At 45.3% G+C, this 23,044-nt stretch overlaps 2 protein-coding genes across 3 annotated transcripts in view; one reads left to right on the top strand and one right to left on the bottom strand.

The window, feature by feature from the left end:
- SMAP2 (small ArfGAP2) overlaps positions 1-10,249 on the bottom strand; it is a 53,285-nt gene extending 43,036 nt beyond the window's left edge. The window contains exons 1-2 of one of the 2 annotated variants that reach the window (XM_081962658.1): positions 10,144-10,249; positions 8,939-9,053 (exon numbers count right to left, since the gene is read on the bottom strand). In XM_081962658.1, coding sequence (XP_081818784.1) covers positions 8,939-9,041 — 103 coding nt within the window. In that variant the 5' untranslated portion in view covers positions 9,042-9,053; positions 10,144-10,249. Of the gene's footprint in view, positions 1-8,938; positions 9,592-10,143 lie in introns of those variants that run through there. The other variant, XM_081962657.1, reaches the window with a different exon arrangement.
- Positions 10,250-22,066: 11,817 nt separating this feature from the next.
- The window catches only part of COL9A2 (collagen type IX alpha 2 chain), a 71,856-nt gene continuing 70,878 nt past the window's right edge, over positions 22,067-23,044 (top strand). Inside the window, exon 1 of the mRNA XM_081962656.1 lies at positions 22,067-22,171. Within this exon, the coding sequence (XP_081818782.1) occupies positions 22,109-22,171 (63 nt within the window). The 5' untranslated portion in view covers positions 22,067-22,108. The remainder of the gene's footprint in view (positions 22,172-23,044) is intronic.

Here is a 23,044-nt window from a genome sequence, read left to right as displayed (position 1 = left end):
ACTGGGAGACTCGAGATGATACAGACCTAGTGGAGAAGGGAAAACATGCCTCTTAACTTCAGCAAAGAAGCTTGTATTTTTTACCCAGAATATCTAGTAGTTTATAGTGATATATCTCAATTGGGGAAAAAATAAAATTATCCATTCATTTTTTTGACCGAATTGATGCGCAGACTCTATGAGAACAAACACTAAGCATCCAGCTAACTAACTAATGTCTAATATCTGAGATGTTTATATTTAGGATTTGAAGCAGCTTGTATTCTCGGCCTTCCTCAAGAGATGCATTAGGGAAGGATTGACCTGGACCCAAGTTTATCCTCTGATCAACACACACAGAGGCAAAACATACACACAGAACGAAGATGCAAAACAAAGGGGAGAGATTTCTCAGAAAAAGATGAGTAACACAGTACAAATTTGTGGTCAGGGGAAAAAGTCTTTCCATATAAAAGTCTTTCCAGTGAAGTATAAAATGAAAGAGAAGTGGGTTTATAACAGCTCTTATTCTGAGAATCCATCCATGGAACAACAGAAAAGAAAGCATTGCAGAAAAGACAATTAAAAGACACAATTGGGTAGGTGTAAAAAAACCAAAACAGGGAATATGAGAGTTTTCTCTCTCCATCCATGGGAAGAAAGAGGAGACGGCACCCAACCTCAGGCAGAGATCTCTGCCATCTTGAAGAAGTGGCAGGTGTGTCAGCCATGCCTCTCTAGCAACTGAATCTCCAGGTACCAGGGAAAACAGAGGGCATCCCACTGAGTAAATACTCATTACCAATAATGTGTCTTATATTTAACTCTCCCACAGGAACTGAAACCAGAATGGTTGACTGATATGAGGTGAAATGGTTACTGAACTGTTATTGTCCACAACTGGGGAAAAAAGCAAAATAATTTCCCTAACAGCTGAGCCTAAACTAAGCAAGCAAAATGGCCTGTTTGTTTGCCATTCGTTTAGTGACAGTTCAAAGTTATGATACTTACAATCATCTTCACGTCCCTACGATCGCATGATCAAAATTTGGGGGCTTGGCAACTGGCATATATTTAGGTGAATTGCAGGGTCCTGAACTCGTGTGATTGCCATTTGTGACTTTCAACAAGCACTCAATGGAGGAAGCCAGATTCGCTTGAACAATTTTGCGAACAACCGCCACAAAAGGGGTTATAAAATTATGTCTCTCACTTAACAACCACTTCATTTAATAATGGGACGCTCCATGTCCAATCATGGCTGTGAGCTGAAGACTGCCTGTTTATTTATCAGAACAAACAAGTTTTTCAGATTCTGAAGTCATATAGGAATCCATCCAATTTACCAAAATTTCATGAAAGATGCAAAATAAACCGTAATACAAGGAATAAACTTTGAAACACTAAAGAGGAGTTTAAAAAGACAGAGTACATTCAAATTAGATTAGGTAGTCCTCAACTTGCAACCATTTGTTTAGTGACCACAGTACTGAAAAAAGCCACTAAATGACCGTTTTGTACACTTATGAACGTTGCCACATCCCCATGGTCACCAATGTTCCCTCTATTTTTTTTTCAATGTGAGCAGAAAAGTATAGTGTTTGAGCGGCACATTTTCATGCCTGAGCACCTGAATTTTTTTCACAGATGTCACCTAAGACAACAACGAAATCAGTATTATTTGTAACTCAAAGTTATGTTTCTTCAAGGTACCCGCTTAATTAAAAGTGTTATATAATATCAGTATCACTTAACAACGCTCCTGCTTAGCAACCAAAATGTTGGCTCAGGAACTCTGGCATTTGAAGCACGCAAGTCTTAAAGCTGTCAAGTTACAAGACCCTTGCACCCCTAACCCTTTAGAAAAAAACCCAGGGGTCTTTAAACCTGACAGCTTTAAGACTTGTGGACTTCAACTCCCAGAATTCCTCCTCCAGTCATATTGCAGCAAAGTCATCTGCATGGATCTGCTCCATCTTCGGGTTTTTTCAACGAGGGCAGGGCTGCTGCTGAAGATGCCGACGGGCCCCTGCGACCCCCAGAATAACTGCTGCCACCACCTCCTCCAACAGCACCACCACATTTGCTGCCCGGCGCTGCGGCTGAGGTGAAGCCGGCAAAGCTCCAGCCGGCATCCCCACGCGTGGCAGCGGCGCCTCCCCCTCCACTCGGAGCACCTGAGTTTAGCCCCGCGTTACCCCTGCCCCCTCCTCCTCCGCCATGCTTTTGAGGAGCCATGAGGCCTTTTTTTCCCCTGCTCCCACCCCTTGCCGCCTTCCTACTGGCTCCCGCAGCCTCATGGCTCCTCAAAAGCACGGCGGAGGAGGAGGAGGGGGCAGGGGTGACGCGGAGCTCAGCTCAGGTGCTCCGAGCAGATGGGGAGGCGCTGCTGCCACGCGTGGGGATGCCGGCTGGAGCTTTGGCGGCTTCACCTCAGCCGCAGCGCCGGGCAGCAAATGTGGTGGTGCTGTTGGAGGAGGAGGTGGCAGCAGTTATTCCGGTGGCGGCGGGGGCTTTGGGGCTTCACAACTACCCTCAGTCGCTCCATGCTCATCAAGACAAGTCCAGGGAGGTCCTTTGCGGGCGGCCAGTTCTAGCTGCCTGCAAAGGACCTCCCCAGCTTCTGGAGCCTCTGGCAATAGAAATCACTGCGCGGCAGTTGAAAACTGCTGTGCGGTATTTTCTTGCCACATGCGCGGCCGTGCAGCCGCGCACCTTAGAGGGAACATTGATGGTCACATGATCAAAATCCAGACATTTGGCAACTGGCAGATATTTATGACAGTTGCATATGTCTGGAGATCGTGTGATCCCCTTTTGAGACAAGCGAAGCCAATGGGGAAGCCAGATTCACTTAACAATCGGGTTACTAACTCAACAACTGCAGTGACTCACTTAACAACTGTGACAAGAAAGATTGTAAAATTGGGCAAGACTCACTAAACAACTCTCTTGCTTAGCAATGGAAATTTTGGACTCTGTTGTAGTCGTAAATCAAGGACTACCTGTAAAGCAAGGAAGAAAACCTACAATGGACAGCTTTTGTCTAATCTTATCAACCAGTAAATGTGAGATATGACAAGGGAAGGTAACACTGAATGTCTGTCAATGAAAAGGATATCTAAATCATGCCTGCTTCCAGGCATATCCTTCTCCAGCCCAATTATCAGACATGAAATCATTTTAATGTTAAAAAAAAAAGATGCTGGCAACTGTTTTATTGATGATTACAAGGAGAACGAAGGATGGTTTAGTCAAGATAGTACCCAAGTATTTTTTCCCCAACTCTCCTTCCAAATTTCCCCCCCTCTTCCCTTCAATCATGTCTGATTATCAGAGACTGCCTAGAAAGCAGTGGTGGGATTCAAATTTTTTTATTGCTGGTTCTGTGGGCATGGGTTACTGCAAAATCCCCATTCCCTCCCGATCAGGTGGGACTCGGGAGGCAGAGAATAGATGGGGGCAGGACCAGTCAGAGGTGGCATTTGCCAATTCTCCAAACTATTCAAAATTTTCGCTACAGTTTTTCCAGAACTGGTCAGAACCTGCTGAAGACCACCTCTGCTGGAAAGCCCCTGATGTTTTCTTGGTAAGATTTTCCAGAAAAGTTTGGCCCACGTCTCCTTCCTAGGGCTGAGAGAGTAATTGGCCCCCGGTGGGACTAGAATTCACAATTCCTGGTTTTTCTAAGCCTGATGCCTTTAGCGGGCAAAATACCAAACTGGCTCTCAAAACGTAAACTCTGAAAACTATTTTTATATTAGCAAAGGGCTGTAATGTAGCAGGAGTTTGGATTTCTGCAGTTTCCACTGTGAACTAATGGATGTGGAATGGAGGAAACATGTCATATTTTATATCCACATTATATAATTTTCCAACTGAAGTTTAATGAACTCTTTAACCCAGATGTTTTCAAACCTCATGAAATGGACTACAAGGCTAGCCAGAACAATGCAACTGTTTACAGAGTATTTGAGGTGACAAACTCTGGCTACCGGAAGTATTGGCTAAGCTGTTCAGTTTCACTATTATTGTGCAACTAGAAACAAACAAATCCACTTGATGGATCCCCGGAATGCTCAAAACTCATTGCAAAGAATCGCCGAGAAATCAAAACTTCAACGACCTCTCTCTCTCTCTCCCCCCCCCCCCCGTCAGTCTTGACTGGGTCAGGACTACCTTAAAGGACTCAACACCGTAGGTTATATTTAGCTAATATTGTTCTTTTTTATTATTTCCAATTTAATTTACTTTTAATGTAAGATATGCATCTGCGATGAAGTACCATATAAATTGTTTAACTAAATGGCTAAAACATATCCAAAGAAACGGCCCTGTTCCAAAAACAAAGCTTATAACATAAAACTCAAAAACATTTATTGGAGCTTATTCTAAATTGTTAGTGAAATGCTAGCGGTACTCAGAAATCATTTTATTTGATTAAATGAATGCAGAATTTAAACAGGACAATTTGCGTGCTGTAATTGGAATGGCGCTAGTACTTAAATGTACTGCAGATATTATCCCTAAGGAAAAATGGAATAAGATGTTTTATACTGGCATATTATTCCACCACCTTTTGCTAAAACAAATACAACTCAAAATACATAATAACCAAGTTGGAAGGGACCTTGGAGGTCTTCTAGTCCAACCCCCTTTCCAAGCAGGAGACTGGCCTATCCCATTCCGGACAAGTGGCTATCCAATCTCTTCTTGAAAATCTCCAGTGATGGAGCATTCATAATTTCTGAAGGCAAGCCGGTCCATTGATTAATTGTTCTCAGTGTCAGTAAATTTATCCTTAGTTCTATGTTGGAGCTCTCTGATAAGTTTCCAGTTGTTACTTCTGGTCTTCCTCTCAGGTGCTTTCTTTTTTAAAAAAAAGAAAACTCATTTTCTTAAAAAAGAATTGAAAATACATAATTGTTTCATATTTGGTGGCAATGCTGTAGAGTTCAAAAATTCTGGAAGATGATTTATCATTAATTTTTTAAGTTGAATTCTCTTTCCAACCAGCTGTTTTTCTATTAAATATTACCAAACCTTATATTCTCATGAAGAATGATACTAAGCTGATTTATATATATATGATAACATTGACCCAGATGCTATATGCTCACATATACTCCCCTCTGCAGCAAAATGGCAAATTAAGTTCTAGGAATAGACACAATGTAAAAATAAAGCAAAAAGGTACAGTATTTGAATAGGAAATTTGACACAGAATTTAATTTAACTTGAACATTAGTCATGAATAATTCTGCATATGGGCTTGTACCACCTCTGGGTTTGAATTTCTCTTAACATAAGACTTTTAATGCCTATGTTTTTCTAAATAAGGGTAGATTTTTTGGCTTAGACTAAATTTTTATCTGTGATTCATAGTATACATTCTATGATGGGCATTTATTGCATGTTTACTCAATTTTAATATTGCTCTATAGTTTTAAATATAGGACATTTTAATATCCAGCACTATTTTAATAATACTTCAATTTTTTCCCGTCCAGTTCACCATTCTCCATTAAACTATTTAAGAACATTGACCCCACCTTCAGCTTGAAGATGGACAGGTAAGTGCCTGCATAGCTGACTGATTTACTGTTTACCATGTCTTTATTTTTATTCACTCTTCTGCTGGTAAATCACTTTTTAAAAAGTTTTTGTTTGTTTTCCCGTGTTCCTTGATTATGCTCTTAAATATCTGCTGCGATAAAAAGTATAATTTGTACACTCTGGATAGTTTGGATTTAAAATTATGATCTATTTTTATTTCTCATTTTAATAACATGAGTTTTACATTAAACTAAAAGTGCAATTCCAGACCCACTCTGGTTTTAAAATAAACTTCAGGGAATATTTAGCAAGCATTTCTAGCTAAGTGTCACAAAAGCAAAGTTTAGCTTCCCAGGGAAGCTTCATAGAAATCCGGTCTAAGGAAGAGATGGACCAGGGTTGACATGATAGCAGTTTTCCAATTTTTGAGGGGCTGTCACAGACAAAAGGGGGTTCACCTATTCTCCAAAGCACCTGAGGGCAGGACAAGAAATAAGGGATGGAAGTTTATCAAAGAGTGATCCAACCTAGGCAGAATTAAGGAGAAATTTCCTGGCAGTTAAAACAAATAATCAGAGGAATGGCTGGCTTCTGGAAGTTGGAAGGATTCATCACTGGAGGTTTTTAAGAAGAAACCAGACAGCCATTTGTCCCGAATGCTATAGGGCCGTGTTGGCGAACCAAGGCACGCGTAGCGCCCTCTCTGTGGGCACATGAGCCGTTGGCCCAGATCACCTCTGCCGCACATACATGCACTCCTCCCGCCAGCCAGCTGGTCTTCAGGTCTCTGCCACATATGCGCAAGGGGCAGGGGCATATGGGTGTGCATGCAGGGGCCACACACGCCTGGCATTTTGGGGGTTCATGCATGCATTTGTGCGTGCGCTTTGGGCACTCGGTCCGGAAAAGGTTAGTCATCCCTGCGATAGAGTCTCCTGCTTGCGCAGAACACTTCCATCTCTGCTATTCTATATCCTGCAAATGTCATCCAACCTTTCAGCAGAGGAAGGCTAGGATAGTCAGCACCACAAATACACAGGAAAACATGCAAACGAAGTCAAGAAACTTTTTTTTCCAGGAATGGGACCCTTTGATAAAAAGAACAGGAAGAGGAATGGCAAATGAGCCATCAAAGAGGCAAAACAAAGCATTCCGCAATGCTGGCATTTAGAGTCTCTCTAGTGCTGACCTATCCATAAAGGAATCTGCCTTTTTTTAAAAAAAAAAACAATTATTCCTTTAATGAGGCAATAAAAGGTTATCTCTACCAGAAACTCAAATCTGGTATCTCTTGTACCTAATCCTGCAATTCAACTGCTAAAGCTATTTGCTCTACCATTTGCAACCTATTGTAGGAAGAAAGCCTATAGTAGCAAAAAAAACAAAAACCCCAAAGAAGTCTGGGACAGCATCTTTTCTAACAAATGTTTATTCAATTACTAAAAGGCTAAAGCTTTGGTGAGCCTCTTCTCATCTTATCAGATGGCTAGAGTATCTATGAGATATTCTAGAAGACAGACACACATACACAGTTACCGAATTCCTATGAACGCCTATCTCAAGCATTTGACTCTACATAACCACAACCTGTATCTACAACCCATTTATGCATCTCATAAAGTGAGCTGCAGCTCAAAAGAAAAAAGAAAAACTTAGGTGGTTTAATAACATTTACTGGCTGGTTGAAACAGGAGCTACCAGATTTTTTCTGATCATTTGAAACCTAGCAACTGATAACAAGCAAATGGCCCTGAAGAGAGTAGGAAGTTTATTTTTTTTCCCCCCAGTTCCCTTTTAGGACAAAAGATGAAAACAGCATTATATGGGGAGCCAGAGATATATATTGTGGAAGTTTAGTTAAAAATTGACTTAAGGTAAGACTTAAAACCAATTATTTGCCATGTTCAAAAGCAGGTACTGCTTTGTAAACTGAATTCATAGAGTTTGCATAGCGTGTTTAATGTGCTACTTGACTTCCAAGTAAGTTTGCTCCAATATGCATATAATTTTACTGGACTTTGAACTGCTGTACGTCACCTATATTTTTCTTCATAGATGGAGGCAAAAATCTCTGTATTTGGCCTTCTGAGTCACAAACCTGACCATGAGTATGCAGACAAGAGTCACTAGCAAGGAGCAGGTGTGCCTCCCTAAACAGTAAATGCAAAAGCAAGCCATCACCAGCCAACTCAAGCAAACAAGCCAATATATGCAAGAAGCCAAATAAACCAACCAACTAACAAACAACAATTCCATTCTTCAAATGTTTCATTCTTCTGACCCCGGGGTAGAGCAATTATATCATGACTAAACTCTTCACATCTTCTAAAAAACTGCTTAGGGTCAGTCTCTTTAATTGGCCTTCCTGAGACTCTCTTCATATACATTTTGAAAATCACAATTAGTTTGAAAACAATAAAGCAGGGGTGTCCAAACTTGGGAACTTTAAGACTTGTGGACTTCAACTCCCAGAATTCCCCAGCCAGCCATGCTGGCTGGGGAATTCTGGGAGTTGAAGTCCACAAGTCTTAAAGTTCCCAAGTTTGGACACCCCTGCAATAAAGCCAGCGTTTTTTAGGTGTAAAGTTTCCCAACTTGCCTGCAACCATGCCAACTAGAAAAGTATGCCATTTCTGGATAGGAAGTTGGATTTTTTTTTAAAGCAAAGACAAACAGCTATAGGCAAAAAAAAGTTTGAAACCCAAAGCTGATTTTTATTTTTGACTGCATCAAATATTTGCTACGTTCAACCTACCCATTTCTTTTCTGATGCTTCTCTACATGTGAACCAAAGGTAAAGCCAAGTATTCAATTCCTATTTGCTTTCTCTGGGTAGAATACCTGTAACCACGACTGCTGCCAACTTTTGACGGCATTACGTAACAAACTGCAAGCAAGCATCCCCTAAATGACAAACGGGTTTCTTCAGGAAAGCCAGCAACCTTTCTATTTCGCTGCCCGCTCTAATTCTCAACCCCAACCTGCCCAGCCGCAGATCCTTCACAGCAAATATTTCCCAGGAAAGAACCTGCATTGCATACTGTTGCAGTAGAGGGTTGGAACAGACCTTGACTGGGTTCAAGGAAGACAACCTGAAATGCACAAAGCTTGCTGGTGGCTAGAACCAATGCTAACGGTGCTGCTTACACAAAGCAAAAGCTTACCTGTGTGGGAGTTTGCGTTATTTCTTGCTACCGGCAAATGCTCACCTTTCAACACACACAAAAAATACGCCAGTCAGTATACACACGCTCAGTCATATCTATCTTTCTACGGGGAAGACCATATTCAAAGACCATTCTGGCCCCAGAGACAGAGAGACAGACAGTCAGATACACACACACATACACACGCAACAAACACACACGCCACACTCTCAACATTTACAAACCACGCAGGTTACCTTTCGCCTGGCAGTCTGCACAGTATTTGTTCTCTTCTTCCAGCAGCAGGTTGGTAAGGACAGCCTGGTATCTGTCCACATCCCGCACGGATTTCCCTGTCATTGCAGATCAAAGCTGGCTCCGTAGAAGTGGAAAGAAATAAAGGAGGGGGTGGGGGGAGATTTAAAGGGAGGAAGACCCTTTCCTTCCTCAGTGCTTGAAAGGAGACTCTCTGGCCATGCGACTGGGGAGGAAGAGGAGAGCCAAGCACAGCCACGCAGCCAAGGCTTCCCTACTCCCTCTTCTACATAACCAGGGGCGGCTGACTTGAGAAGATAACCTCCAGGCAGGACTTCCTCTTTCGGTTCTCAGCAGATACCCTGCTCCACCTCCTCCTTCAAGGTTGTCCCACAGCTTTGAAAGAAGCGTTTCTCCATTTGCCTGGATGACAATGCCGGACAAGCCGCCGGTTGGTTGACCCACGGCAGGTTGGCAAAGGTTACACCTGCAAAGCGTCCCCCCCTCCCCTCCGCGGCCTCTTCCTGGATCCCAGATGGCACCCGGCTTAATCCAGGCACCCTGAGGGCAACGCCAAAGAGCCCGAGGGCAGCCTTGGAGCTGGAGGACGAGGATGCCAACAGTTGGGGTAGGGGTGGTCTGCAGGGATCTCCCACCCCTTTGGGCTTCGTTTCCAGAAGGACTTAGAGCCCCCCACCCCACCCAGGCAGACCCAGGCAGCGCCCCCCCTTGCTCCCTCCCTCCCAGGCCTCTGGGGGAACCCCCAAATCAGTGGGGGCTTTTCAACAGGGCTGTGAGCCCCCTCCCCTTAAGAGAAGCCCCCTTCTGAGGCTCCCCAAGTCCCAGCTTGGGACCTCAGCCTTTGATCCTCACCCCAGCAGGACAAAAGGAGGAAAGTGACCCCCACGCACCCAGGGAACGAAGGGGTTGCCCCTCCCCACCACCACCTTTCCCAATACTGACCCCCCCCAAGGAACAGACACCCCCCCCCCTCAAATTGGCCGCTCCCAACCCCCTCCCACAGCCTTTCAGGCAACCCCACCCCAGCCTCGTTTGGTTCAGCCTTGGGGGTGGGCTACATAAAAGAGGAAGGAAGCCTCCCCCGCCCTCAACTCCTGTGTGCGGGGGAAGGAAGGAAAGAGAGGGAGAAAGGAGGGAGGGGGAAAGAGGAGGAGGAGGGAGGAGCATGCGCGCGCCGCCCACCTACCCGCCCGCGTCTCCAGGCAGCGGCCGACTAGAGACTCCTCCCCGCCTCTTGCCGCCTGGCGCCGCCCACAAGACAGGCGCATGCGCTTCTTTCCCCCACCTCTCTGCTGCGGAACGCGGGCGTGTGGGGAGGGGGAAGTTGAGGGCGTGGCTGCCCGTGAAGACCCGCCTCTTTCCCTGAGGCGAGGGTGCCCTCCCGCGCCCGCCCGCTCGCCAGCCAAGGAAGGCGAAGAGCCAATCCGAGGAGCAGGCGGAGAGCGAGGGGCGGAGCTAACATAGGCCCGGTGGGCCCTCCTCTTGCCGCCTGGCGCTTCTTCTCTTCTGCGGAACGCGGGCGTAGGGTGGGGGGGAGGGCGTGGCTTCCCGTGAAGGCCCGCCTCCTTTCTTGAGTCCCGCGCCCGCCAGTCAAGAAGAGCGAACAGCCAATCCGAGGAGCAGGAGAGAGAGCGGGGGGCGGAGCGAAATAGGCCCGGCGGGGGACAGGGCGTGAATGGAGGAAAAGATGAATGAAAGAGAGCGAGGCGAGGGAGGGGCAGCGTAGCGAGGGAAAGCGCGGGATTGGGGCGGGGGTGCTGGAAAAGGGAATGAATGAATCAATGAATGAATGAATAGGTCATGCTTGAGAAATGGCTGGATTCTGAGCACCTGGCCTCTGCTGGATGGTGCCTCGCAGGATGAATGGAAAGCGGCTGATCGCTTGCAGAAGAGCCCTGCCTGGAGGCAAATGAAAACCTCATTTCTGGGAAATTGTATCGGCCGGTGAATGATGGGGAATCTGTAGCCCTTCGGAGCAGCGGTATTTCTCAAAACTTCATAGCTTCAGGATAGGGGAGACACGACTAGGGGTGTTCCTATAGTTGAGGGGCTTCTACGAATGGAATAATAGAGTTGGAAGGGACCTTGGAGGTCTTCTAGTCCAACCCCCTGCTTAGGCAGGAAACCCTAGACCAGTTCAGACAAATGGTTGTCCAGTCTCTTCTTAAAAAACTCCCAGTGTTGGTGCATTCACAACTTCTGGAGGCAACTCGTTGCACCAATTCATTCTAGATCCACGCAGCCCATCGTAACGTTGAACCGCCATTATGCGACCGGTTGTAAGTCAAGGACTGCCTACAGCTCCTGGAGAGGCCTTTGGCTTGCCCCTGTGTTTCCTCGGTCTGTAAAATACGGACTCCCAGGAATGCTGTGTATTAAATCTCAATCAACGGAGTCGTGGCATCGTGTAATTGGATCGGAGAAAGCACCGACTGCAGAGCCAGATCTGCGATGACAAACAACCGATCCTCGTTTTAGAATTCTTTTTTCCCAATTTCATCTGGAAAGGTTAAAGCTTTGTTCTCTGCTGTTCACTCTGCTGAGATAGGTACAGGTACTATTCCTCTTACAACCACAGTTGAGCCCGAAATGTATGTGGCCGAATGAGACATTTGTTAAGTGAGTTTTGCCTCGTTTTACGACTTTTCTTGGCCACGTTGGTTTAAGTGAATCGCTGCAGTTGTTAACACTAGTAAGACTGTTGTGGAGTGAATCTAGTTTCCCTGTGGACTTTGCTTGTCAAAAGGGGATCGTGCAACCCCGGGACACGGCCACTGACATAAATGTCACAAGACAAAGGGGGTCAAAGTATTTTACAAAACACCAAAAGGCAAGATAAGAACCAATGGATGGAAACTAACCAAGGAGAGAAGCAACCTAGAACGAAGGAGAAATTTTCTAACGGTGAGAGCAATCAACCAATGGAACAACTCAACTTGTTGAGAAGTTGTGGGTGTTCCATTGCTGGAGGCATTTCGGAAGAAACAAAAGCCTGAAATGCAGGGGTGAAATTCAGCAGGCTCTGACAGCTTGTGGAGAACCGGTAGCGAAAATTTAGAGTAGTTCAGAGAACTGGCAATCGCCACCTCTGGCTGGCCCCAGAGTGGGGAGGGAATGGGGATTTTGCAGTATCCTCCTCCTGCCACGCCCACCAAGCCATGCCCACAGAACCAGTGGGTTAGTAAAAAAAAATGTGAATTTCACCACTGCTGAAATGGTATAGCTGCTATACCGACTTCTGGTTTGCTCATTCGGGTGTTTTTCGCCCTCCGGAGGGAGAAAAACTGCCCAACATGCAAACCGGAAGTTTGGGAATTGGGTTGGGCTGTTTTTCTCCCTCCAGTATGTGCATTGGGCGGTTCTTCACTCTCTAGAGCAGGGGTGTCCAAACTTGGCAACTTTAAGACTTGTGGACTTCAACGAGTTGAAGTCGACAAGTCTTAAAGTTGCCAAGTTTGGACACCCCTGCTCTAGAGGCTTCGGGGAAGCCTCCGGAAGGCGAAAAAAGGCCAAAAATCAAGGCCAAATTCAGCTGCTGACAGGGCAACGCCTCACATGCCCTCAGAAATGGCTCTGTGTGCCATTGGTTCGCCATCACTGGTATAGTGTCTCCTGCCTGAGCAGGAGGTTGGACTAGATGACCTTCAAGGTTCCTCCAACTCTTATTATGTCACGTTCTAAGACAGATGGCTTGATTCCCACAATCCCCCAGCCAGCAGATGGCAATACCATGAAGGAACTGAAGGCAAGAAAAACCTTGCAAGCTCCAAGAATAAAATGTGCCACTTTTAAACAGAAGAATCTTAAAATGGCCGTGGAGTTACGTTGGGCTACATTTGCCTGATAAGAGAAACCTGCACTCCCAAGATAAACCTGCAACTGCACTGCAAGATATTTATATACCTGCTCTGTTGGGGTCCAATTAATTTGCCATTTATGTAACCTATTGTTGTGTTGTGCAAACACTAGTACTTTCATTTTGTGGCTACAAATTGCCCTTTTCAGCAAAAGGACGTCAGTGTCCTCTGTGCCCATCTCTTTCCCACTGGGAGTCAAATAAAATTATTACATGATTTCCTAGTGTGCCTCATTGCCTAACATGCCTTTTTTGTGTGCGTATTTTCTTCTCTCTTCTCTCTTGCAGAGGGGACAGATTGCTTGGACAAAGTTTTTGCTTCCTAAACTGCTTCACTTTCCCCCATTAGTTAATTAGCACTTTTGAAAACTTGAACCTGCTGCTTGAAACTGGCATGATCCTCATCAGTTTTACGCCAAAGTCTATGGAGATTCTCAGACATCCAAGTCTTGGTTGTCCCAAAGATGCTTTTTCAAAAGGCAACTGGACTTTCTGGTTTTTCTTTGAAGACCTTAATGAAATTATACCCATAACACACACAGGTAAGCAGAGCTACAGAATTTAATAGAATTTAGAATGGAATGGAATGGAATAGAATAGAATAGAATAGAATAGAATAGAATAGAATAGAATATAGTTGGAAGGGACCTTGAAGGTCTTCTGGTCCAACCCCCTGCTTAGACAGGAAACCCTACACCACTTCAGACAAATGGTTATCCAACATCTTAAAAATGTCCAGTGTTGGAGCATTCACAACTTCTGGAAACACATTGTTCCACTGATTAATTGTTCTCACTGTCAGGAAATTTCTCTTCCGTTCTAAGTTGCTTGTCTCCTTAATTGGAATACTGCATCCAGTTTTGGTCGCCACGATGTAGAAAAGATGTGGAGACTCTAGAAAGAGTACAGAGAAGAGCAACAAAGAGGATTAGGGGACTGGAGGTTAAAACAGATGAAGAACAGTTGCAGGAACTGGGTATGTCTAGTTTAATGAAAAGAAGGACTAGGGATGACATGATAGCAGTGTTCCCATATCTCAGGTTGCCACAAAGAAGAGGAAGTCAAACTATTCTCCAAGACACCTGAGGCAGAACATCCCAGCAGCAAAGTCCAAAAGAAAATTTACCACTCACGACTTCTCCACCAAGACTTCCATTGTGAACTCAAAGCACCTGAGGGTAGGACAAGAAGCAATGGGTGGAAACTAATCAAGGAGAGAAGCAACTTAGAACTGAGGAGAAATTTCCTGACAGTTAGAACAATGAATCAGTGGAACTCCAGAAGTTGTGAATGCCCCGATACTGGAAGTTTTTAAGATGTTGGATAGCCATTTGTCTGAAGTGGTGTAGGGTTTCCTGCCTAGGCAGAGGGTTGAACTAGAAGACCTCCAAGGTCCCTTCCAACTCTGCTATTGTAAGATTCTGTGCAGTTCGGAGAACCCCCCAAATCCCAACGCCCACCCCGCCCCTCCCAGGAGTCCCCAAGTGGCCCGTTTTGGATGCAGGTAAGTGCAGGGCGGACATGGAGGCTCAGGGAGGCTCAGAAACAGGCCTACCGGAAGTTTGGGAAGGTCAGGAATGGGCCCGTTTAGGGCTTCCGGAGCCTGGGGAGGCTGTTTTCACTCTCCCAGAAGCTCAAGGAAAGCTTCTGAGTCCAGGGAGGGCAAAAATGCCCCCTCCCCACTGTGGTGCAATGGGCCGACTAGGCCGTGCCCACGTGGCCACGCCCACCTAGCAACTGGGCAAAGGACCCCTTGCTAAAAAAAAATTTTTTTAAACAAAGTTTTATTGGTTTTTTAAAAAATAATATAGGAAAGGGGTAAAGGAAAGGTTACAAATTTTGGCAGTTGCAATGTGCGGCAGGAGTCCCCTCCCTCCATACTCATGGAATACAATTACAAAAAATTCAATACTAAATAACAATATATAGTCAGCATGTAAATTCAGTTAATAATTTCAATCAATTTATATCAAGTGGATTTTCTTACTCATTTTTGTGATCTGAGTTTTCTTGGTATTGCCCCTTCTCCCCCCGCCAGCAGAGCTCCGGCCCCTCCCGTGTCCTGCATGTCTGTTGTAGGATCATCTAATTTATCTAGGAGTGCTTTATTTTTTTCTATAAAGGCCTGCGCCTCTATGGGTGTATTAATTCTAACTCTTGTGTCCTCCCAGAATATTAGCATACCTTCAGGCATCAACCATCTGAACCAGACCCCCTTCTGGTATAGTTTCTTCGCTAATTGCGAATAGCTTTTTCTTTTCTCCCTCACTTTCTTAGGGATCTGTTTCAGAATGGTTATTTCCCTATCTTGGTATTTCAAAGCTTGCCCACTTTGTGCACTCAGAATTTCATCTCTTGTGATTTTTCTGAGAAATTTAATGTGTACCTCCCTGGGTACGTTGTGTGTTCTAGCATAGGCTGAGTTCACTCTATAAACCAAATCTAGTTCCCACCCCATCTGTTGTTTCTCTTTCTGAATGTATTCAGCCAAAATACTTGTCATAATGTCCCTTATATCTTCATCATCTGTCTCCACCACATTTTGAAATCTAAGGTAAAAGGACATTCTCTCAAATTCTATTTTCATCTGTTGGGTGTCAAGTTCTTTGTTCCCCTTCTGCACCCCTTCCATCCCCTCCCTCATCTCAGCAGTCCCACCCTCCAAAAGATCCAGTCTCTGTGAGTTTTTGTTGATCTGGTCCTGGTTCTCTTTAATTTCTTCTTTCATCTCTTTTAGTTGTCTTTTAATCTCCTCTTGTCCCTGTAAAATTTGTTGAAACATTTGTTGGAATTCAGTCTCAGTGGTTTTGGGCTGCATCAGAGATGTTATCGTTGATTGTGTACTTGGACTGGATGTTGTAGATGCCGGGGCAGAGGCAGCAAAGCCAGGTTTCCCAGGAGGTGGTTTTTTCCGTGACATTATAGAGTTCAGTCAATACAGAGAATGATCAGTCAGAGAGGTAGAGCTGCCAAGAGCGTTCAGGGGACAAAAGGTCCAGGCAGAAGAGGATTTTTCTAGTCACACTGGCAATAGAGTAGAGTTTTTCAGTCCATGGAGTCCAAAAAGTCACAAACAGCAAGAGATTTATCTGAGTAGCACGGAGACAAAGACCGGATGCCTGAAGTTTTATAGGTGGAGTCAGTTTTCACTGTTTATGAAGACAACGGAAGTGTGCCATCTTGCCCTGCCAGCTTCGGGCTTAGGAGGCATAACAAAAGTTTCAAAGTTTCCAAAGTTTCCAGATCATCATTCCATTATAAGTTTAAATCCAAAATTCACCTTTGCTAAGAGCGTGGTGTCATTAATTGGCTCTCTCCCTACCTCCTCCCACAAGGGCCGAGAGCAACAATAGTTAACAGCCACCTGTCCGGGGGGGGGGGGAAATCCCCCTCCCTCCAGCCGCGCTTCTCAAAACCAAGCCGAAAGGAGATTTTAAATAGCTGGCAATTTCTTTCGAATACACAAAGGGAATGGAGAGTGGATTCCGCCTCACCGCACCGTAGTCGCGTCCTTCTGAATGTTTATTCTTCCCGCTGCCTCGCAGCGAAAACGCTGGAGTGCCTCCCCATCATGCTCCCCAGTGCCTGGGGCGATGCGGGCCCCCCCTGGCCGCTGCCGACTCGGAGGATCCCCTGCGGTGCCGCCCCTCCGGCAGGAGCCTCTACGGGGCGTCCTGTGCCCCCCAAGGAGTGAGGGGCCCACCGGGAAAGCGCGGGGCGAGCAGAGCCTGCCCGTCGCCATCAGCAGCCGAAACCGGAAGTCCCCTTGCTAAATTTTTTGAAGCCCACCCCTGGCCAGATTGACTTAACAACCGTGTGACTAACTTAACTGCAGTGATTCCTTTCGCAGCTGTCATAAAATGGGGCAAAATTCACTTAACCGCCTTGCTTAGCAATGAAAATCTGGGGCTCAATTGTGGTCGTAAGCCGAGGACTCTCTGTACTGTGTGCGTCTCAGATGGAGTCTGCATCCCCTTGCTAGCCAGCTGTTCTTGACTGCAGAGCAGATGTTCCTCTGTTTAGGGAGTAAAGGTTCTTGCTGGTGACACCTAGCGGCAGAAAAAGCATGTGGACAGAGAACATTTGCAATCGGTCCGAGATAGAGGATTAAGAATGTATAGGTAGTCCTCCTGCAGCAACTGCCTTGCTTAGTGACTGTTTGCAGTTATAACAGTGATGAAAAGTAACCTAACTCCCATTTCCAAATCCTCAGATTTATGATCATCACAGGTCTGTAAAGCCAAGCCAAGCTGAAATAAGATCATAATCTCAGTTTCAGTTAATGACTGCTTTGCTTAACAACCATGTTGCCCATCCCAAGTGTCACTAAATGAGGACTACGTGTAAACCTACATATCTCCAGTTTTGGGTGGTACTAACTATGCATTGTGGGGCTAAGCATCTAATGTCTGCTTAAGTTGTCTCATAGGATGTTCAGATTAGAAATAGGCGTTGTGCATAACTCCCCCTGTGCAATGCGTTTTGCTCTGGACTTCGTCAAGATAATGCTTATAAATCCTATTAGGAATTAAAGATGATGCAGTTTAAAATTTACTGCCACTATTAGCTTATTTTTCAAAAAGGTGATGAGAGATTAATAATGTGTGAACACATTAATAACTAGACGTCTAATATTATCTGTGGCTCAGTGGCTAAGACGCTGATCTCGTTGATCAGAAGGTCGGCAGTTCAGCGGTTCGAATCCCTAGTGCCGTGTAAAGGAGTGAGCTCCCGTGATTTGTCCGAGCTTCTGCCAAGCTAGCAGTTCGAAAGCACATAAAAAATGCAAGTAGAAAAATAGGAACCACCTTTGGGGGAAGGTAACAGCGTTCTGTGCACCTTCGGCGTTGAGTCATGCCGGCCACATGACCATGGAGATGTCTTTGGACAGTGCTTGCTCTTCGGCTTTGAAATGGAGATGAGCACCGCCCCCTAGAGTCGGGAACAACTAGCACATATGTGCGAGGGGAACCTTTACTTTTAATATTATCTAGTACTTCAGAGAATGTTTTCAGTCAAAAGAAAAAGCCTTATAGAAATGCCTATCTATATGCACAGATCATGAAGGTCCCAGTTTGTGGTTTATTGAATAAGCCATAATAGCCAAATTCAGAAATAATGGCTAGTCATAAATTTTGTTTTACAAACAACAGTGTCACTGGATGTACAGCAGTAGTGGGTTTCGGCTCCTGTTGCAACCGGTACGCTGCAACGGGAGCCGGGCGTGCACCAAGGGGACTTGCCCTGTGAGCCCATGCGCACCCACTGCCTGCGACTCCTCAGCTTCTCGGTGGAGCATCGTGCAGGCGCCGTAAGCTGCGCACATGTGCACAGGTGGCCCGTTTCCTTCAAATACCGGTAAGGAACGAGGGCAGGCGGGCGGGCCCTCCAAAGCACCGTTCCTGTACAGTGGATGCTGCTTCCGACTGCAACCCACCACTGGTGTACACATACAGCTAATGTGTAAAGCATTTGCTGTGCTTGCTTAATGCACTTAGCTTGCTCAGTTATAAACCTGATAGTTGCACTCACACAATGTCCTATTGAACTCATTTTGCTTTTTTATTGGTGTATGTTTTGTATCTCGTGTGAACGCAGGCTGTTTTCGTGTCAATGTCTTATGAGACTCACAATTTGCTTTCTGCCAGCTGTCTGCCCTTGCAGAAAGAGACAGACCCATCACATCTGGAAAAAAAGTTTTGATCTCAGAGGGAAGGTATGTATGTATTCATTTGCATCCCATCTTTATTATGCTTGCAAACAAGGCAGCGATCATATCAGTGGTGGGATTCAACATTTTTTACTACCGGTTCTGTGGCCGTGGCTTGGTGGGCGTGGCAGGGGGAAGGATGCTGTAAAATCTCCATTCCCTCCCCACTCCAGGGGAAGGTTACTGCAAAATCCCCATTCCCTCCCAATCCGCTGGGACTTAGAGAATAGATGGGGGCAGGGCCAGTCAAATGTGGTATTTACTGGTTCTCCGAACTACTCAAAATTTCCGCTATTGGTTCTCCAGAATTGGTCAGAACCTGCTGAATACCACCTCTGGATCATATCCAACACACCTAATGTCAACAGTCCCACTCACTCATCCAGCAAAGAAAGACTCCTGGCCACTTGTGTTTGCCAAGAGTCTGTTTTACTGAAGCTTAAATGATTACAGAAGTAGCGTAAGCCGAATCTGAGGATTTCCCGTGCAAACAACACGAAGGAAAGTTCCCTCTTCCCTTGTTATCTGTAAATATCCAAGTAGGTGCTTGTATATTGTTTAGGAAACAGGTTCTTGGTTCCCAGCTCTGCATACCGATGGTTGACCTTGGCTGGCTCAGCTGGGCTTCCATCCCCCCTTTTTCCTTACATTTCAATCTTTCCCTCTCTCCCCCCCCCCCAATGACACCTTCCTCCTCCTGCTATTTTCCCTACAACAATCCTGTGAGGTGAGTTGGGCTGAGAGAGAGTGGCTGGCCCATTGCCATCCAGCTGGACTTCATGGATAAAGCAAAACTAGAATCCACAGTTTCCTGTTTCCTAGCTTGATGCCTTAACCACAAGACCAATCTGGTTCAAATAGGAATAGTATTAATAGGAATTGTTGTTAGTTGCAAACTTGTGTCCGACCCATCGCGACCCCATGGACAACGTTATACACCAACAATAATAGAAAAAGAAAGGGAGAGAGGAGGAGAGAAAGAAAGGAAGACGGGGGAAAGAAGAAAGAGGTAAGGAGAGGAGTATGGAAGGGGGAGAAAGAGAAGGAGAGAAGGTAGGAAGGGAAAGGGGAAGAGCAGGAGTAGGAGAAAGGTAAGGGAAGAAGGGAGGAAAAGGAGAGGAGGAAGGAAGAAAGTAGAGAAGGGAGGGAGGGAGAAAGGAAAGGGAAAACAGGGAGGTGTTACAGAAGGAGGAAGGGATGGTAAATAAAGCACCCCAAATGGTACATTATAACTTATTAAATGAAATAATAAATGTATAAGAATGATAAATGTAAAGAAGTATACCAATTATGTGAATGTATACTTAAAATGGTATGTAAGAGAATAAAAAAATAAAAATTCTTTGAAAAAAATATAAATAAATAAATAAATAAAGAATTGTTGTTGTTAGTTGCAAAGTCGTGTCTGACTCATCGCGACCCCATGGACAACATTCCTCCAGGACTTCCTGTCCTCTACCATCCCCGGAGTCCATTTAAGCTCACGCCTGCTGCTTCGGTGACTCCATCCAGCCACCTCATTCTCTGTCGTCCCTTTCTTCTTTTGCCCTCAATCGTTCCCAGCATGAGGCTCTTCTCCAGTGAGTTCTTCCTTCTCGTTAGGTGGCCAAAGTCTTTGAGTTTCCTCTTCAGGATCTGGACTTCTAAAGAGCAGTCAGGGTGGATCTCCTCTAGGACTGACTGGTTTGATCGCCTTGCAGTCCAAGGGACTCGCAGGAGTCTTCTCCAGTACCAGAGTTCAAAGGCCTCCATTCTTTAATAGGAATTGTATCCTGTTGCAGAGAAAATTGAGTATGAATGGAATATGATAGCCATTATATTGGCTGTAGTTATGCTCATTCAATGTATTAGTATTCTTTAGCCACAGCTTGTTGAATAAGCTATCAGTGGCTAAGTTCATGCAGTACCATGCAGTAAATGAACCACACTGAGGCTTAATGCATTGGGTGAACATATATTTAAAAAAAACATTTCCTTAAATAATAGTAAATGTATGATATTTGGCATTGCTTGTGTGATTGTTCTGACCCCCCCCCCCTCTCCATGCCTGTGAATAAACCAGAACACAGGCTTGGCTGTTTGCCACTGTTTAATTACTGAGATAACAAATCCTTTGGCTGAGGGCCCAGACGACTCACGTTCAATAGAGCAACCCAGATAATTCAAATGAAGCAACGCAGATAGTCCAAATGAACAGACACGGCTAGAATACACAGATAGATTTTCGTAACTACTACTTCGAACGGTTGTTTCCTGCAAATGTCCCCTCCCAACGCCTCACCTATAATCTCTCTTGGGACGGGGCCAATCCACGATCACCTGTGCTTAATCATCTTCTGTGAGTCTGCCTATGAAGTTGCTGCTTCCGTTTCTCAGCCCTTCTCAAATTAGCATCAGGGACAAACTGCCTTTGATCCTCCCCACTGCTCCATGCCTCAAGCACCTCCTGGTGGCCAACCAGCCCCTCTGGTCCCTGCTCTGAGTCTGAACCCTGCACAGGGTCCTCCACATTGTCCAGGGCAGACTCACATGTTTCCTCGCTATCCGAGTCCATCAGCAGCTCAACCAGATCCTGCTGGGCCACAACTGTGATTATCCAAATGATGTAGGTTACATCCTTCGCACAGTGCAAACACTGCATGCATGGTGATAGTGGATGAAATGATGTAATGCATATCACACACGTGCCCTTATCTTAAAGAACTAATTTAGGCTATTCGATTTAGCTGGATTTTCCAACCTTAGAATATCTGCCTGGCTTTAGAACATCTGCTGTTTCTCAGCCTCAGTTTCATCTGCTAACAGCCTCCCTAATAGGGATGCTGGGGTGGTTATAATGTTGCTTTAAAGAGCCAGTTTGGTCCAGAGGTTAAGACATCAGGCTAGAAATGAGGGGGCCCTGAGTTCTAGTCCTGGCCTCAAGACAGAAAGCCAGCTGGATGACCTTGGGCAGGGATGGAGTGCTAAAATTTTCCGCGCCCATGCTAATGCTCACACAAGTGTGCCCAAACCAATTCTCCCCGCCCACCTGCGCATGCACACAGAACCCCTCCCCAGGCTCTGGAGGCTTTCTTGAAGCCTGGGGAGGCTAAAACGGCATCCCCTGGCCCTCTGGAGGGCCAAAAATCAGCTGGCCAGCATGCTGACAGCTGGCGTGCCAGCAAATATGGCTCCATGTGCCACCTGTGGCACACATGCCCTGGGTTCGCCATCATGGACTTTGGGTGTTCTCCCAGCACTGGGGAAGCAGGCAAGGGGAAACCACTTCTTTAAAAAATCTTGCCAATTTGCCCTAACTTTGGAATTTGATAGCTGGCTGCTTCACACTTTCCCACCTAGTCCTCCCTCCCTTCTCTGTTTCTAAATATTTGCCTGCTTCAGCTCCTGTCTGCAGTCTGTGAGAAGACCTGGGTGATAGAATAGCCACAGTTAGTGGTAAGGGAGGGCGTTTCAGTCCCAACCTTTTCCTCCCCTTTTCCCCAAGTGCTAAATATTAATGTTCCCACCTCCCTCCCTGACTTTCTCAGCTCCTCTCAGCTCTTCTCATTCAAAGGCTGGCTGTGTCCTTGCTTGAAGCTTCTTGATATGGCTAGATTTCTGAATCTCTGCTTCCTTCTCCAAAGCTTTCTCTTCACCTTAAGCCAATTGGTAAGTTCTTTCCCCCCCCTATATTATTTCTGGAAATGTATTGGGGGGGCGACATACAGAAGGTGTTGCTGATGACCTGAATGTTTGGGAAACAATCCTCACTGTTGAGGATCCAGTGTAGACAAAAGAATGGCTCAGTGGAAATGTATATATGTCGACATCCTTGTCTGCATGCCTTAGAATCAGTATTGTGTAATTGGAAAGCCTTGGGGATTTTCAGACTCTGTTTGATTTTTGGTTTGTGTTGGTGTGTGTTTCAGGGTCAGAGGAGAAAATTGTTTGACTTTGTATTCCTTCTGTAGGTCTAGTCATTCTTGGAAGTTAGTTACTTCTAACTTAACTTAAGTTTCATCTTTATATGCGTTTGAAATGGTTTCTTTAAGCTGCAGTCTTTATGTGTCCTTGGTTGGGAATAAATCACATTGAACTCTACTAAGTTTGCTTCTAAGTGGGTGTGCAAAATCGCACTGCTATGGTGAGACTTTCACTCATTTGGGTGGATAAACTATTTCTCGTTTAGCGGATAAACTCTGTGGAGCATTTTTTGAGTTCCTAAAATATATGCATACTCCTGAGCAGAATCTAGGTCGGTAAAACGGGTCTCCATCCAAACTCTGGGATTCACAACCACACCCATCAAAGAGGCCGGAAGGGTAGTGGCAGTGATGGGAGGTAAAATTAAGATGATCTTAATTTGGAAACCCATTAAAAAATCACTTTTGGAACATGATATAAACTTTCTTACCTGTTCCCAAAAGAGAGAACAGGCGGCGAGAAGACACAGTTACAATGGAAGACTACAGCAGCCATTCCCCTGTTCCCAGTATCTCTTGTGCATAACCTTCTGTTATTCACCAAGCACAGGGATCTTCT

Source organism: Natrix helvetica, assembly GCF_964273705.1.
Source record: "Natrix helvetica genome assembly, chromosome: 9".
NCBI classification, from domain to species: domain Eukaryota; kingdom Metazoa; phylum Chordata; class Lepidosauria; order Squamata; family Natricidae; genus Natrix; species Natrix helvetica.
This window is presented reverse-complemented; position numbering and strand designations above follow the sequence as displayed.